General features: G+C 44.5%; 2 protein-coding genes and 1 pseudogene across 2 annotated transcripts; all 3 read right to left on the bottom strand.

Annotated features, from left to right (window-relative positions):
* The window catches only part of LOC116693134 (high choriolytic enzyme 2-like), a 1,667-nt pseudogene extending 252 nt beyond the window's left edge, over positions 1–1,415 (bottom strand).
* A 1,922-nt stretch (positions 1,416–3,337) lies between these two features.
* On the bottom strand, positions 3,338–4,348 carry LOC116692676 (high choriolytic enzyme 1-like). The gene has a single exon (XM_032521161.1). The coding sequence runs from the start codon at positions 4,262–4,264 to the stop codon at positions 3,479–3,481; it is 786 nt and encodes a 261-aa protein (XP_032377052.1). The 5' UTR covers positions 4,265–4,348; the 3' UTR covers positions 3,338–3,478.
* Positions 4,349–7,021: 2,673 nt separating this feature from the next.
* LOC116692169 (high choriolytic enzyme 1-like) lies at positions 7,022–8,769 on the bottom strand. Its single transcript, XM_032520265.1, has 2 exons — positions 8,667–8,769; positions 7,022–7,602 (listed from the first exon to the last, which is right to left on the bottom strand). Exons 1-2 carry the CDS (start codon positions 8,767–8,769, stop codon positions 7,037–7,039), a joined length of 669 nt encoding a protein of 222 aa, XP_032376156.1. The 3' UTR covers positions 7,022–7,036.
* Positions 8,770–14,465: the final 5,696 nt, after the last annotated feature.

The following is a 14,465-nucleotide window of genomic DNA, read 5'->3' as shown; positions in this document are numbered from 1 at the left end:
TTGATGGAGAAGGCTGTTCTGTCATAGTGCATGATGGAGCCGTAGTCATAGGGAGTGTTCAGGTTGTTGGTGTCCTGCTTGTTGAAGTTGTAGGCCTGAGCAGGGTCGATGTTTTCCCACACGATCCTGATGTAGCTGTCACGGTCGCTTCTGCACTGTTCGTGCTGGAAGCCCAGAGCGTGGCTGAACTCGTGCTGGACGATGCCGTGGTAGAGGCATCCTGCCTGCTGAGAGGGGGAGCACCTGACCCACCACCCACTTTGCCCAGTGAGGAGAAACATCCTCCTGGTTTTGCACGGTGATGTAGTCGTACCGTTGTCGGGGGGACGAAGCGGATACAGGTTGGGCCGTCGAAAGCCCGCAAGGCGCTGTGATCAACTGTTTCTCTGAGCTGGTGTACTCATGCTCACGGTGTAGGGGACCATCACCTTGCCGCTGGAGCTTTTCTTCCAGAAGCATTTTCGGGTTAGCACCTCATGGCGTTTCGGGTTTCCCTGGGACGCAGCAGGTCTCCTTCCAGCAGGATCTCATTGCTGCCGTTGTTGGCGTTCGAATCCTGGTGTCATGTCGATGGTGTCTGGGGCTTTTTCTTCTTTGCCCCTTCCTCCTGGAGAGGAAGTGCCTGAGAGAGGCCGAGCAGGAGCAGCAGCAGCAGGCTGGCAGGGGACTCATCTTCAGGGCGGTCTGGAGGCTGTGGAGTTCTCTGGAGAGCTGCTGTGGAAAGACTCCTTGAGCTTGATGTTTGACTCATTTCAGTCCGGGTCTTTATACTTCCTCTACAGGGGTGTCTGCAGGAGGCTTAGGGTTGGGGTCTACACTGCTAGGCCTGAACAAAAACCTCTGGAGGGAGGACTCCCAAGACAAGCCCTCTTTTTAAACATGGTTTCTAATCCCACTAAGTTTTTCTTTGTCCAGTTTTTTTTCCCCATTGTGTGCCACGTCCCCTTAGCTCCACTAAGCTCGCGGTTTTATTTTTTTCTGGTTTACAAATGGCTTTTAAGAAATTTACAAAGTAAAATGACAATTAAAAGGGTTGACCAAATACAGTTGTTCTCTCTCTTACTTGGTTTTTAAAATCCCATTTGCCCCTTTTAGACAAGCTTTTTTAAATTTGTAAAAAAAGCTGCGTGCCCCCTTGTGGGATATAGAGGCCATTAAAACTCTTGCATTTTTAAAAAGGGTGAGGGGTTCCGTGGGACAGGTTGCTGTGGCCGGGCGAACAGCTCGTATCAATTAATTTTCCAGGCCATTCCACTCGAAACGGAGGGTTTGGTTGGCCACCTTAAAAGGAAGAAACAGCGGGGACGGAGACGGAAAAACCACCCAAAACCAAAAAAAATTCCTTTTTTCTCATGACCTTAGCAAAACAACCAATCGAGCTGCGAAAAAATGTGGGAAATCACAGATAGATTCATAAGCTTTTTTAAAAAAAAATATATGCAAAACCAGTGTGGGAACACAAATATGTAAAAGTTAAAGAACCATGTAAAAAACGTTTTTAGGAAATTAACTCAAATGTATGACTTGACATGTAAACCTTACACTCATATATACATATACAACTATAGTTATTTTTCTTGTTATACCATTTTCAGCTGTTACTGTATCAGTGGCAACTTTTCACCATTTTGGTAGTTTGTTACATTCCAAAAAGACTACAATACCACTGAGACCATTTTAAGGAAGTGACATCATTTTTAGGAGGGAACTCAATGGAGCAAGGTAGGGGGAGCATAAACTTTCACTCCTGTATTTTTCCCATGTTCAATGATGTGACCTGTTAGTTATATTTTTAAAGTTAGTTTTTTTCAGGCTAACTCATGAAGAATGTTGGTCCCATCAAAACCAATTAAAAATACATTTGATATAGTAATAACAATTGTGTTTAAGTGTGGAACGTTAGCTATCTAAACCTAGATCAATCCCAAAGCTATGGCTAACTTAGCTCAAAGCTTCCACCCCCAGCAGCCCTGTTTGGGCTCTGGACCACTAGGAACCAGTCCACCATTACCGATGAGTTTTCCAGAGCCTTCCATTGGCTAACACAACGCTGTGGAACTAGTTCTGATCATGCAAGACTGGGGGGTTCTTAATCAGGTTTTCTTTGTCAAACGTACCCCATAGCCCTATCAGACCAACTCAAGTAGACGCTTGTCATGTTCCAAATGTGTTCATTTTAATAAAACAACTGAATATTATGTAGCTATTAATGCTATCAAAGAGAATATAGTTTCAATATTCTTAAGTGTCAGTTTACGTTTTGCATTTGTATAATCAGGCGTGCCAGAAGCTAGACACTTGAGCCATTTATCGATTAATGTAAGTTATTTATCTATTACCTTTCAATAATTATTTCAAACATTGTAACCCTTACTTTTAGATAACTACTTACCCATTACCTTTAGCTAACAATTTCAACCATTTATCCATAAGGCTACTTTATGCTAGATATTTCATCCATATATCCATTACTTTTATCTTCCTATTTCAACCATGGAGCCATACTTTTAGCTAACTACTATTTTTATGAAACAGTCCAATCATAATAGTTTTGTGGTTTAAATGTTGGAGAACAACGCCACATGAAGCATGGGTTCAGTCCCAATGTTCCTTTTCAGGTAACCATTGATCCATTTCTATCTAGTTAAATGGTTTTTACTTTCAGCCAACTGTTTCAGCTTCTCTGCATGCTCGCTAACAGTGTTCACACATTCTTAATGAAACATATGCTCAGGTGTTGTAGCGGACACTATGTGCAGATATTTATTTAATTATGTTTTTTGTCTTTTTTGTCAAATCAGTTGATCCACCCCTAGTCCATCCACATACCCCCTGGCAAGTGTAGAGGTATCCCCTGGGGTACAGATAGCCTACCCCTGTTTTGGGTATTACTGGTGTAGTATTCACGGCAGCAGGCTGCTGAACTGTTGAAGTGAAATGGACTTCAAATAAACTCCAGTGTCCATGTTCCTGGTAAAAAGGAACCAAGTGCTACAGTGTGTCACTGAGGACTTTTTAGTTTTTGAAAACAGGTCGATGACAGAGAAGACATAAGCTTAGTACAGAGACAACACTTGTTGGCAGGATCAGTTCTTTGTTGGTTTTGGTCTTTTCATGGGAATTGTTAAAAATTAGAAATATATAGAATAGTAAACTTCCCGCCATATCCTTTACATGTAAAGGGTGAGATTAGATCGTGGAGGTTTTATTTTGTATTTCACTGCCTTATATTATGCAAGTTTGGAATGTTGCCAATGTATGTGTGAGCTGATTTACACAAGATTAATAAGTAAGGTTTCATGAGTAGAAATAGATAAATGAATAACAAAAACAAATATTGAATGAATGCTTTAATTTGAAAGTGTACAGTACCAGAGAATTCACAGATTCATAGTCTTAGATTCTGCTGTCTGCTTAAAGAATATTTGAACAGAAACTTGTTTTCATAACTGATAACTTCAGATGAGATGTGTTGTTTCTAGCAGCCATAGAGCTTATTGATCCTTGTGATGTCCCAGGAGGACAAGCCCTGCCTCTGGCCGATCTGGACGTTAGAGTTGGGGATGGGGACCATCGTGGCTCTCCCGTTGATGGAGAAGGCTGTTCTGTCATAGTGCATGATGGAGCCGTAGTCATAGGGAGTGTTCAGGTTGTTGGTGTCCTGCTTGTTGAAGTTGTAGGCCTGAGCAGGGTCGATGTTTTCCCACACGATCCTGATGTAGCTGTCACGGTCGCTTCTGCACTGTTCGTGCTGGAAGCCCAGAGCGTGGCTGAACTCGTGCTGGACGATGCCGTAGTAGAGGCAGCCCTGCCTGCTGAGAGAGAGCACCTGAGCACCCCCCACTTTGCCCAGTGAGGAGAAACATCCTCCTTGGTTCTGCACGGTGATGTAGTCGTACTCGTTGCTACGGGGGACGAAGCGGATACAGGTTGGGCCGTCGAAGCCCTGCAAGGCGCTGCTGATCAACTGCTTCTCTGAGCTGGTGTACTCATTGCTCACGGTGTAGGGGACCATCACCTTGCCGCTGGAGCTTTTCTTCCAGAAGCAGTTCTGGGTATAGCACCTCATGGCGTTTCTGGTTCTGGGAACCAGCAGGTCTCCTTCCAGCAGGATCTCATTGCTGCCGTTGTTGGCGGTCAGAATCCTGGTGGTCATGTCGATGGTGTCTGGGGCTTTTTCTTCTTTGCCTCCATCCTCCTGGAGAGGAAGTGCCTGAGAGAGGCCGAGCAGGAGCAGCAGCAGCAGGCTGGCAGAGGGACTCATCTTCAGGGTCGGTCTGGAGGCTGTGGAGCTTCTCTGGAGAGCTGCTGTGGAAAGACTCCTTGAAGCTTGATGTTTGACTCAGTTCAGTCCAGGGTCTTTATACTCTCCTCTACAGGTGTGTCTGCAGGAGGCTTATGGGTTGGGGTCTACACTGCTAGGCCTGAACAAACCTCTGGAGGGAGGACTCCACAGACAAGCCCACTTTTTAAACATGGTTTGTTATCTCTGGTCATGAGATGGAAGAACACAGCTTAACAGTGTTAACCAGGTTGCATTTGTTAAGCTACACACTCCATATGTTGTGTCACATTAGATTCTCTTCATCAAACCAGACTAATTTAAACAGAGTCATGTATTTGTTCATTTGAAACTTCCTTCTGATGTTTCTTTAATACAATAAAACAAAATTGCTTGTGTGATTGATCCAAGTAAGGATGTAATTAAATACAAATCTGTTATTCAGATAAGAACAAATAATACACTCTAAACAGATATGAACAACCATAATAGTAAAAAACTCATAACTTTAGCTCTTGGCTTTTGTTTTTATAAGTGGCGTACAATCTTTTAACATGCCAGCATCTTTGCAATTACCATAAGATGATGAAAGTGAATACAATAGATCGTCAGGGGGACGTGAATGTGTGGACCAGATGTCATGGCAATCCCTCCAATATTGGTTAGGACATTTCACTCAAAACCATGAATGTCCACCTCATGGTGGCTCTCGAGGAAAGATCAGAGGGTTCACCAAAGTCAGTAGGATTCACCTCTGGGAACGATAAATGTGTTTACATAATTTTGAGCCAATCCATCAAGAAAATATTAAGATATTTCACAGGATGGGGGGCAGCTTTGACCTGCTAGTAGATCTACATGCCAGGGGAGGGATCACCAATCTTAGTAGGAATTATCCTATTGGAACCACGATTGTCCGTAGAAACTTAAATGGCTATAATTCACTTGCTGTTAAAGTATTTCAATCTGGACCAAAGTGATTGACATCATCATCCCTAGAGACACGCTGCTAGCATGGCTAACAAATCCAGAAGGTCATATACAACATCTACTGCTGTTGGTGTTTCCAGAAATCTGTTATTTTGTTGAAGTGTTTTAAATTATTCACCTCTGTTAATCAATTAAAATAGGTAATATAGAATACATGAGAGGCACAAACTGGGGCTAACATTAAGTATATGACGTTTTCACCAGATTTTTTGTTCAATGCAAAACAAAGGTTGACTGATGTTACATGGTTGAAATTTTTCACCTCAGGATCCAATACTGAAGCTTGCAACCCGTGTAACGAGAAACACGGGAAAATGACAAGCTGAATTAAGGGGCCGTCTCAAAAGTGCGTGCATAATTACAAAGCAAGCTTTTCAGATTCTGCCGTTGGCTTTCTATTCATTCTGAACACTTCAAATCTACTTTATTTCATCCATAGTTGCAGATACAGATATAGTAGCTTTGTTGTACTCATATTAAATCATCCATTTATAGCCAGGATTCAGTTAAACCATGGGATACAATAAACATATCTAGAGTAAGACATCAGTACAGAGCATAGTTTATTAGAGGGTCTTGTTAATGTACCCTAGATATGATACATTATGATTATACATTATCAGAGGGTCCTGTTCCTACATTGATCTGACACTTCAACAAAGAAGTAGGCTGGTGAGTTGTTCTCATTTGTTAGAGATGTTGCAATAACTTGTGTGTGTGCTCTACAGGTTAAAACATAGATTTTGGCTACAAATCTCCTGGAAGTTGTATTATAGCCCACTACTCTCAAGACAATCATTCAGCCACAAATAATATCTCAGGGCTGGGCCAGTATGGGATATATTGTATTCATGTAGGCTATATTTGGTATCACATCCCAGAATATATTACAGATGTGAAAACGTATATTGCAATATGTCTAATAATGTGTGCTTTACAATAATGTGTTTTTACACATGATATTTTTCCTATGAATTATTGAGATTATATGTTTTGAGCATTCTATTTACGTATTTTATGAAGATTCTTGTGGCACAATATGTTGTTGTCATCTTAGACATATTTTGATCCGGACTATTTTTCTCACAGTTTGGCCAATCGGCTTCTGTGTCGGTCCCTTGAAATCGACATGGAAGACCTTCTTTCTAGCCATATTTTTGCACAAATATTCAACAATCATTGAGCAATCAACCCTATTACTCAGTGACTGCATGTTTTTGCAAATGTATATGTGCTGTATTTATATAGCGCTTTTCCAGTCTTAACAACTGCTCAAAGCGCTTTTACATCTACAGGAAACATTCACCATTCACACACATTCATACACTGTGGCCGGGGCTGCCGTACAAGGTGCCACCTGCTCATCAGATAAACATTCATACACATTCACACTCCGATGCGCAGCACCGGGGGCAACTCGGGGTTCAGTGTCTTGCCCAAGGACACTTCGACAATGACTGCAGGGGCAGGGATCGAACCACCAACCTTCCGATTGGCAGGCAACCGCTCTACCACTGAGCCACAGCCGCCCCCCATGTGTACACATGTAAAATAGTTGTAGGGCAAGAAAAATGAATAAGTCCACAATCAGTCATTTTTGCATTCCCTTTATTACAGATTATTTAGGCATTCTGTTTTCTGAACATTTGAACTAATGTGATGAAAAAACTAAAATGTTTAGCATTGATTCTATTGATTCCATTAGCTTTTGATTAATAACAGAAAATGAAACAGAAAAATTTGAAATTATAGCATTTAGCATTATTAGCAGCCATAGAGCTTATTGATCCTTGTGATGTCCCAGGAGGACAAGCCCTGCCTCTGGCCGATCTGGACGTTAGAGTTGGGGATGGGGACCATCGTGTCTCTCCCGTTGATGGAGAAGGCTGTTCTGTCATAGTGCATGATGGAGCCGTAGTCATAGGGCGTGTTCAGGTTGTTGGTGTCCTGCTTGTTGAAGTTGTAGGCCTGAGCAGGGTCGATGTTTTCCCACATGATCCTGATGTAGCTGTCACGGTCGCTTCTGCACTGTTCGTGCTGGAAGCCCAGAGCGTGGCTGAACTCGTGCTGGACGATGCCGTAGTAGAGGCAGCCCCGCCTGCTGAGAGAGAGCACCTGACCACCCCCCACTTTGGCCAGTGAGGATAAACATCCTCCTTGGTTCTGCATGGTGATGTAGTCGTACTCGTTGCTACGGGGGACGAAGCGGATACAGGTACTGCCGCTGAAGCCCTGCAAGGCGCTGCTGATCAACTGCTTCTCTGAGCTGGTGTACTCATTGCTCACGGTGTAGGGGACAATTACCTGGCGTCCTGGGTCTTCCCTGAGGCCTCCTCCCAGCTGGACGTGCCTAGAACACCTCCCTAGGGGGGCTCCCCAGGAGGCATCCTTACCAGATTCCCTAACCACGTCAACTGGCTCCTTTCGACGCGAAGGAGCAGCGGCTCTACTCAGAGCTCCTCTCGCATGACTGAGCTTATCACCCAATCTCTAAGGGAGACGCCAGCCCCCCTCTGAGGAAACCCATTTCAGCCGCTTGTACCCTGGATCTCCTTTGGGTCTTGACCCAGCCTTCAAGACCATAGGTGAAGGTAGGAACCAAAACTGACCGGTATATCCAGAGCTTTGCCTTCTGGCTCAGCTCTCTTTTCGTCACAATGTTGCGATAAATGGAATGTAATACCACACCCGCTGCGCCGATTCTCCGACCAATCTCCCGCTCCATTGTCCCCTCACTCGCAAACAAGGTATTTAAACTCCTTCACTTGGGGTAAGGACTCACTCCCTACCTGAAGTAGGCACTCCATCGGTGTCCTGCTGAGAATCATGGGCCCAGATTTAGAGGTGCTGATCCTCATCCCAGCCGCTTCACACTCGGCTGCGAACCGATCCAGTGAGTGCTGAAGGTCACAGGCAGATGATGCAATCAGGACCACATCATCTGCAAAAAGCAGCAATGAGATCCAAAGCCCACCAAACTGCAACCCCTCCCCACCCCGACTACGCCTCGATATCCTGTCCATAAATATTATAAACAGGATTGGTGACAAAGCGCAGCCCTGGCGGGGGCCAACCTCACCTGAATCGAGTCCAACATTCTGCCGTGAACCCGGACACAGCTCTCGCTTTGGTCATACAAAGATTGGATAGCCCTGAGAAGGGACCCCCTCACTCCACACTCCCGCAGCACCTCCCACAGTTTCTCCCGGGGGACCCGGTCATACGCCTTCTCCAGATCCACAAAACACATGTAGACCGGTTGAGCATTTTCACATGCTCCCTCCAGAATCCTTGTGAGAGTGGTGATCCGTTGTTCCACAACCAGGGCGGAATCCGCATTTGTTGCTCTTCAAACGGGGTTAAACTATTTCCAGCACCTTGGAGTAAACTTTACCAGGAAGGCTGAAAAGTGTGATACCCCTGTAGATGGCATACACCCTCTGGTCCCCCTTTTTAAAGAAAAGAACCACTATCCCAGTCTGCCACTCCTCAAGCATTGTCCCAGACCTCCACGCAATGTTGAAGAGGCGTGTCAACCAAACAGCCCCTCTACACCTAGAGCTTTCAGCATTTCTGGATGGATCTCATCAATCCCCGGGGCTTTGTTGCTTAACTACCTCAGCAACTTCCAGCAGGGAAATGGATGACAATCCCCCATTATCCTCCAGCTCTGCCTCTACCTTAGAGGGCGAATTAGCTGGATTGAGGAGTTCCTCAAAGTGCTCCTTCCACCGCACTATTACCTCCTCAGTTGTGGTCAACAGCCTCCACAGGACCCCCCGCCTTCACAGGGACCCCAGCCTCCACAGGGATGCATGAAAAGCTCCGCCAGAGTGGTGAGTTGAAAGTCTATCATACAAGGGGCTCTTCCAGACGTTCCCAATTTACCCGCACTAACCGTTTGGGCTTACCAGGTCTGTACAGAGTCTTCCCCCACCCCCTGACCCAACTCACCACCACATGGTAATCAGTATACAGCTCCGCCCCTCTCTTCACCCGAGTGTCCAAAACATCCGGCCTCAGATCAGATGAAACGATTGTAAAATTGATCATTGACCTTTGGCCTAGGGTGCTCTGGTACCACGTACACTTATGAGCATCCCTATGTTCGAACATGGTGTTTGTGATGGACAATACATGACTAGCACAAAAGTCCAACAACGGACAACCACTCTGGTTTAGATCAGGGAGGCTGTTCCTCAATCACGCCTCTCCAAATATCTCCATCATCACCCACATGCGCGTTGAAATCCCCCAGTAGAACTATGGAGTCCACCCTCTGGAGCCCTGTAAAGGACTCCATTCAAGGTCTCCTCCCACAGGTGGTGAGCCCATGGGATGGAGAGAGAGTTGACATATAGCTTTTTCGGGCTGTGTCCGGCCGGGCTTCGTTCGTGGCCCCTCACCTGAGACCACTTTGCCATGGGAGACCTTACCAGAAGCACAAAGCTCCAGACAACACAGCCCTCAGGTACACAGGGACACACAAACCTCTCCACCACGACAAGGTGATGGTTCCCGGAGAGGGTTCACTCTCTGCTGACCTGTGTAATTGAAATCCCCATTTGCACCTTTTATGACAAGCTGTTAAAGTTGTAGCAAAAGCTGCGTGTCCCTCTGTGAGGATGATAGACGGCCTATTGGAACTCTTGCATATGTAGAAGATGGTAATGGGTTCCTGTGGGACAGGTTGCTGTGGCCTGGCTGAGACAGATCGCAACTCAAACTGAAAATGAATGCTAAATTGCATGAAACAGTCCAACCTATTGTACAAAACCATCATGGCTGCCCCTCCAACAGGGAACGCCAGGAACATCTGTTTACTGATGCATGCATGCTAATTTATTATGCCTTTTAATTAATCATTTTCTATTAGTTAGATACAACTTTAACACATTTAATTTTTTTGTGTACTCTTTATGTTTTCTTCATTTCAAAACAAATGGGCAAGACCAGATAACTGGTCAGCCCACGAAAACGTCTTCGTTTTATAATTCAATGTGATATTTCTATTATTGATATTTAACTATGCACCCAGTATGAGATATCTTTCTAAGACTTTAATTTCTTCAATTTAATTATCGCACATAAACCGATTTCACCTCCCTTGAGTCCTGGCCTCATATGAAGTGTAAAGATGAATTGTGAAAAGAATGTGTTTTTCCTCAAACGCGCCCCCCCCCCCCCCCCCTTCAATCTCATCAGCCACCGTGATTAAGGTTTGGCATTGGGGATTGTGCTGTCTTTTTGGAGAGATATTTCAGCTGCATTTCTGACACTCTGAAAGGAGAGGAAGATAAAGGAGGCGTCGGGGAAAAAACTCCTTCCCGTTGTGTGAGTCCTAGAGAGGGCCTTGAACCCTGCCATTCACGCCTTTCTCTCCATCAGCTGAGTCTAATTGCCAGAGAGGACAGGAGACCCCAGGCCTGATCGTTCCTTATCCTCTTTAGCGCTTTCAGGCGAGTGAAAGGCGAGCTTCTGCTTTTGATCTTTTCTCTGATTCGCTTTTTCTTCTCTGTCATCCCTACCATCCTCTCCTCAGGAGTGACACCAGTTCCTTTCACTGCCTGCCCCCGTCTCCATCTGCCCAAAATAATGACCAAGGCCCAGGCATTATTAAACCGAGGTGGAGAAGGAAGGTCAGCTCTGGCAGAGGGAGAGGGAGGTCTAGATTGGGACTCCAAACTCGTCTAAGGAGGGGTGCCCCTATTCCACATCTACTCCGTAGCCTCTCTGTGTTCCCCTAGATTCATCCCTTACCGTTTTCATGGCCTTAGCCTGGAGAAAGCCCATTCTTTAACAGACCACGGACGTGAAGGCTTGTCCTTTCCCAGAGCCGCTACTACAATAAGACCCCAGGCTGCTTGAGACAATGGGGCCTGTGTGATCTCTCAGCCAGACTCAGGATGAGACGATGCCTTGCTTGTCAGTCCCATGGGATGGTAGACCCAGTAGTCATTGTTGACAGCTAATGGACAGCATCTTTCCACTGGCAGGCCCCCCCGCAGACTGTGTCATTTTAGCTTGCTTAATAACAACACTCCGGCTGGACCGACTGAGGAATTCTACCAAGAGCAGCAGTTTGTTTGCAGATGAAAATCATTCCCCTCACAAATCTCAAAAGCTAACACTGGGGGGTGATTGGATGAATGCAGCCAGCGAGCAAAGACCGCATTCAGTGGGGGAAATTCAATATAACTTATGAAAAGAGAGTTACTGGTCATATGTCTGAAAAGACCAGGATTAGAATCACTTCATTCAGCACGAACAGAACAATTACAGGCATTTGTTTTTCTTCAGCTAGAGTGGAGACATACTCATCAGGAATAATGTGCCATACATGCTGACATGAACATGGTGCAGGACAATGCAAAACATCAAGAAGAAAATACCTTACGTATGCATCGCATATACAGCAGTTAGAAATGCAGACCTTGTGTTTGGCATGAGTCTGATCGATATTAGAGATGCTGGGACAGCCGTCAGCTTTCTGACGGAGGTCCAAGGTTCCTATAGCAATGAATTCCATGCTGTCATAGAAAATGCACATTCTATACACTTATGTACATTGCATATTGCTTTTATTCATGTGCACAAGCACTTTCCAAGCACAAGTGCACCCATAGTGCTATTGAAGCAGTAGTGCAGACTGTGATGTTGTCCTATGTCCTTGTGTTGTGTGCTTTTCAAAATGTTAATCATGCTGAGGGACTGTGAGCCTAAAAGGACATATAATAACCCTGAAGGGCAAATATATGCCATCATTTCTAATATGCATGGCCAAAATACCCCAAAAAACCCAAAAGTCAGTGAATTTTTTTTTCATCACATGCTGTATACAATTAGTTAGTCTTATATTACTGAGCATTTGTTGTAAGATAATAGCAAATGATGTTTGCAGTGAACATCCTCTGCATGTAGTCACGAAGCATTCTCCACGTCTGTACTCTGAGCAGAAAAGCTGGTCTGGAAACTATTTTACATCTGTCTCTAGATTTAATTTGTCACACCAGTGTTCTAAAAGTAAGTCATATTTTCAAATAGAGTGTACAACTCCATTATGTCATTCTCACAATTTCTCTTCTCTTTTTGAAGCCTCATACAGCATCGCATTTAATGCCTGCCGACCTTAGAAACAGTTGTGCTTTGGCCCTTAACTTTCTATTTATATCATAATGACATTTTCTTGTGCATGACATAGGATTGAGAAATCTCAAATAGACTAAAATAGAAGTCTACTTTTCTGAAGCAGTGATTCACTGAATATACTCATGGTCAAAGGCATTTAATTCATATTGCCTTTTTAGGAACAGTCAGAAATGTATGTTTTGTGCGAAACTACTGCAGCTTTTCCACCACATGGAATGGCACGGCTCAAAACGACTCGCTCTATTTCGGTTTTCCATTAGCAAAACTAAAAAAATGTATACACGCGCCCCAGATTTTTAAAAAAAGTCCGCCCACAAAACTATGCAGTATTATTGAGAGCAAACGCTCATTGCTGATGAAATAATTCAGCGAGTTACACGTTGAAGACGATGTCATGGCGGTTTCACGCAGGATCATCATGGTGATCAGGGGATCTGTCCTTAGCTACAGTCCCCTTCTGATGCAGCATGCTAACATGTAGCATGACAACCTAAACGTTCTGATCTTCTGCATGTATACCGTTACCATGTTCAGCTGAATTGCGCGTATTAGGATGCTAATGTTTGCTGAAAATGACACATTAGGATTCATCCTCTGGGGACCATGTACTGTATGTCTTAATAGCATTTCATTGCAATCCATCTAATAGTTGTTGAGAAATTTCAGTTTGACCAATAGACCAACATTGCCAACTGCTAGCAAAGCTAAAAACACATTTTAAAAAAAAGATTATTCTGTAGATTAGTTCTTTTAAAAATATATTTTACTTTCTATTGTGCTGCACAACTGATAGTAAAATTTTTTTGAATTGGTGGGGATGAGATATTTAGAGCGATCTTATCTAAATTACTGCAGAGGGCCGGAGGCCGGAAAGTGAGTATTTCATGTGCTGCCTGCTGGAGAGGGAAAACAGAGTTGTATTTTTCTTTCTGTATTTTCTGTGTTTTTGTTTACCCCTTTATATTTTTTTAATGTGTAGTGGTAAGCGGCTCAGGCGAGTGTGATGGATCCTGGAGTGCAGGAGGGGGAGAGGAGAGGGAAGGAGGGGGGGAAAGGGCAGAGTGTTAGGTCAGGCTGATAGAGATGTCAGCACTGCTTCAGTAATCTTGTGACGCCTAGGAGAGTAGCAAAAAAGAAAAGAAGAAAAAAAAAAACTGGGAGGGAGCCGGACGGCTGAAAGACCGGCAGCTTGGTGACAGCAGAAGCAGAGACCACCCCAACAACAGCAGCAGGGGATGCTGGGAGGGGAGGGGGAGACCTGGTGGGGGGGGGGGGGGGGGGGGTATGAAGCTGGAGGGGAAAGCTTATCTTCAGTTACACATTAGGGCTGATAGTTAACCCTCCTCCTCGCAGCAGAGTGTTAGGAAGAGAGAGAGAGTGCTGAGTTAGTTGAACGCAGCGGAGGATTAAAGCCTTGTCTACCTTGTTTTACATCTCCAACGGGCTGGACTTAATTGTTGTGGTGCCAAATGTAATATACCTAATGAAAAAAAAACAACCTGTTACTTACAGCGGTAGGGACGCCAAATGAGATCCTCAAAAATAAGTAAAAACAGATTATAATGTAATAATTAAGGACTACCATACCATGTATCTCTGGAATATGTTTCATTGGGTAAATCATTTTTAAACAGCATATCTACTCACGTGCTTAGCCTATACACACGGCCGTGCTCTCCTACACACAGACACACAAAGGCACAAACAATGCCGTGTTGTGTAGTCGGCTGTAACAGCGGAGCGTTGGGAGTTTAATGGCCGACCCAGTAATGAAACGTGATTCAGGTGGTAGATGGATATCTGCAGTGAAATCTCTGTCCCTGGTCCCCGGCTGCCGCCCAGACGTCGCCTTCTGTTCGCTCCTGCTGGAAAGTGGGATTTGCCGTGTTTGGCCTTTTGTCTGGGACAATTATGTTCACCATTAACCAGCTTTCTTCTGTTATTGTTCATATCAATTAGAGGTGGACAGTAATTTGAGCTGATGGTGGAGATGGTGCTAGAGGATTTAGTGGTGACGTTGTGGGTATATGGGGGGCGATTAATG

This window comes from Etheostoma spectabile, chromosome 1, assembly GCF_008692095.1.
Source record: "Etheostoma spectabile isolate EspeVRDwgs_2016 chromosome 1, UIUC_Espe_1.0, whole genome shotgun sequence".
Taxonomy (NCBI): Eukaryota; Metazoa; Chordata; class Actinopteri; order Perciformes; family Percidae; genus Etheostoma; species Etheostoma spectabile.
The sequence above is the reverse complement of the archived record's forward strand: the minus strand, read 5'-3'. Positions and strand labels throughout refer to the sequence as shown.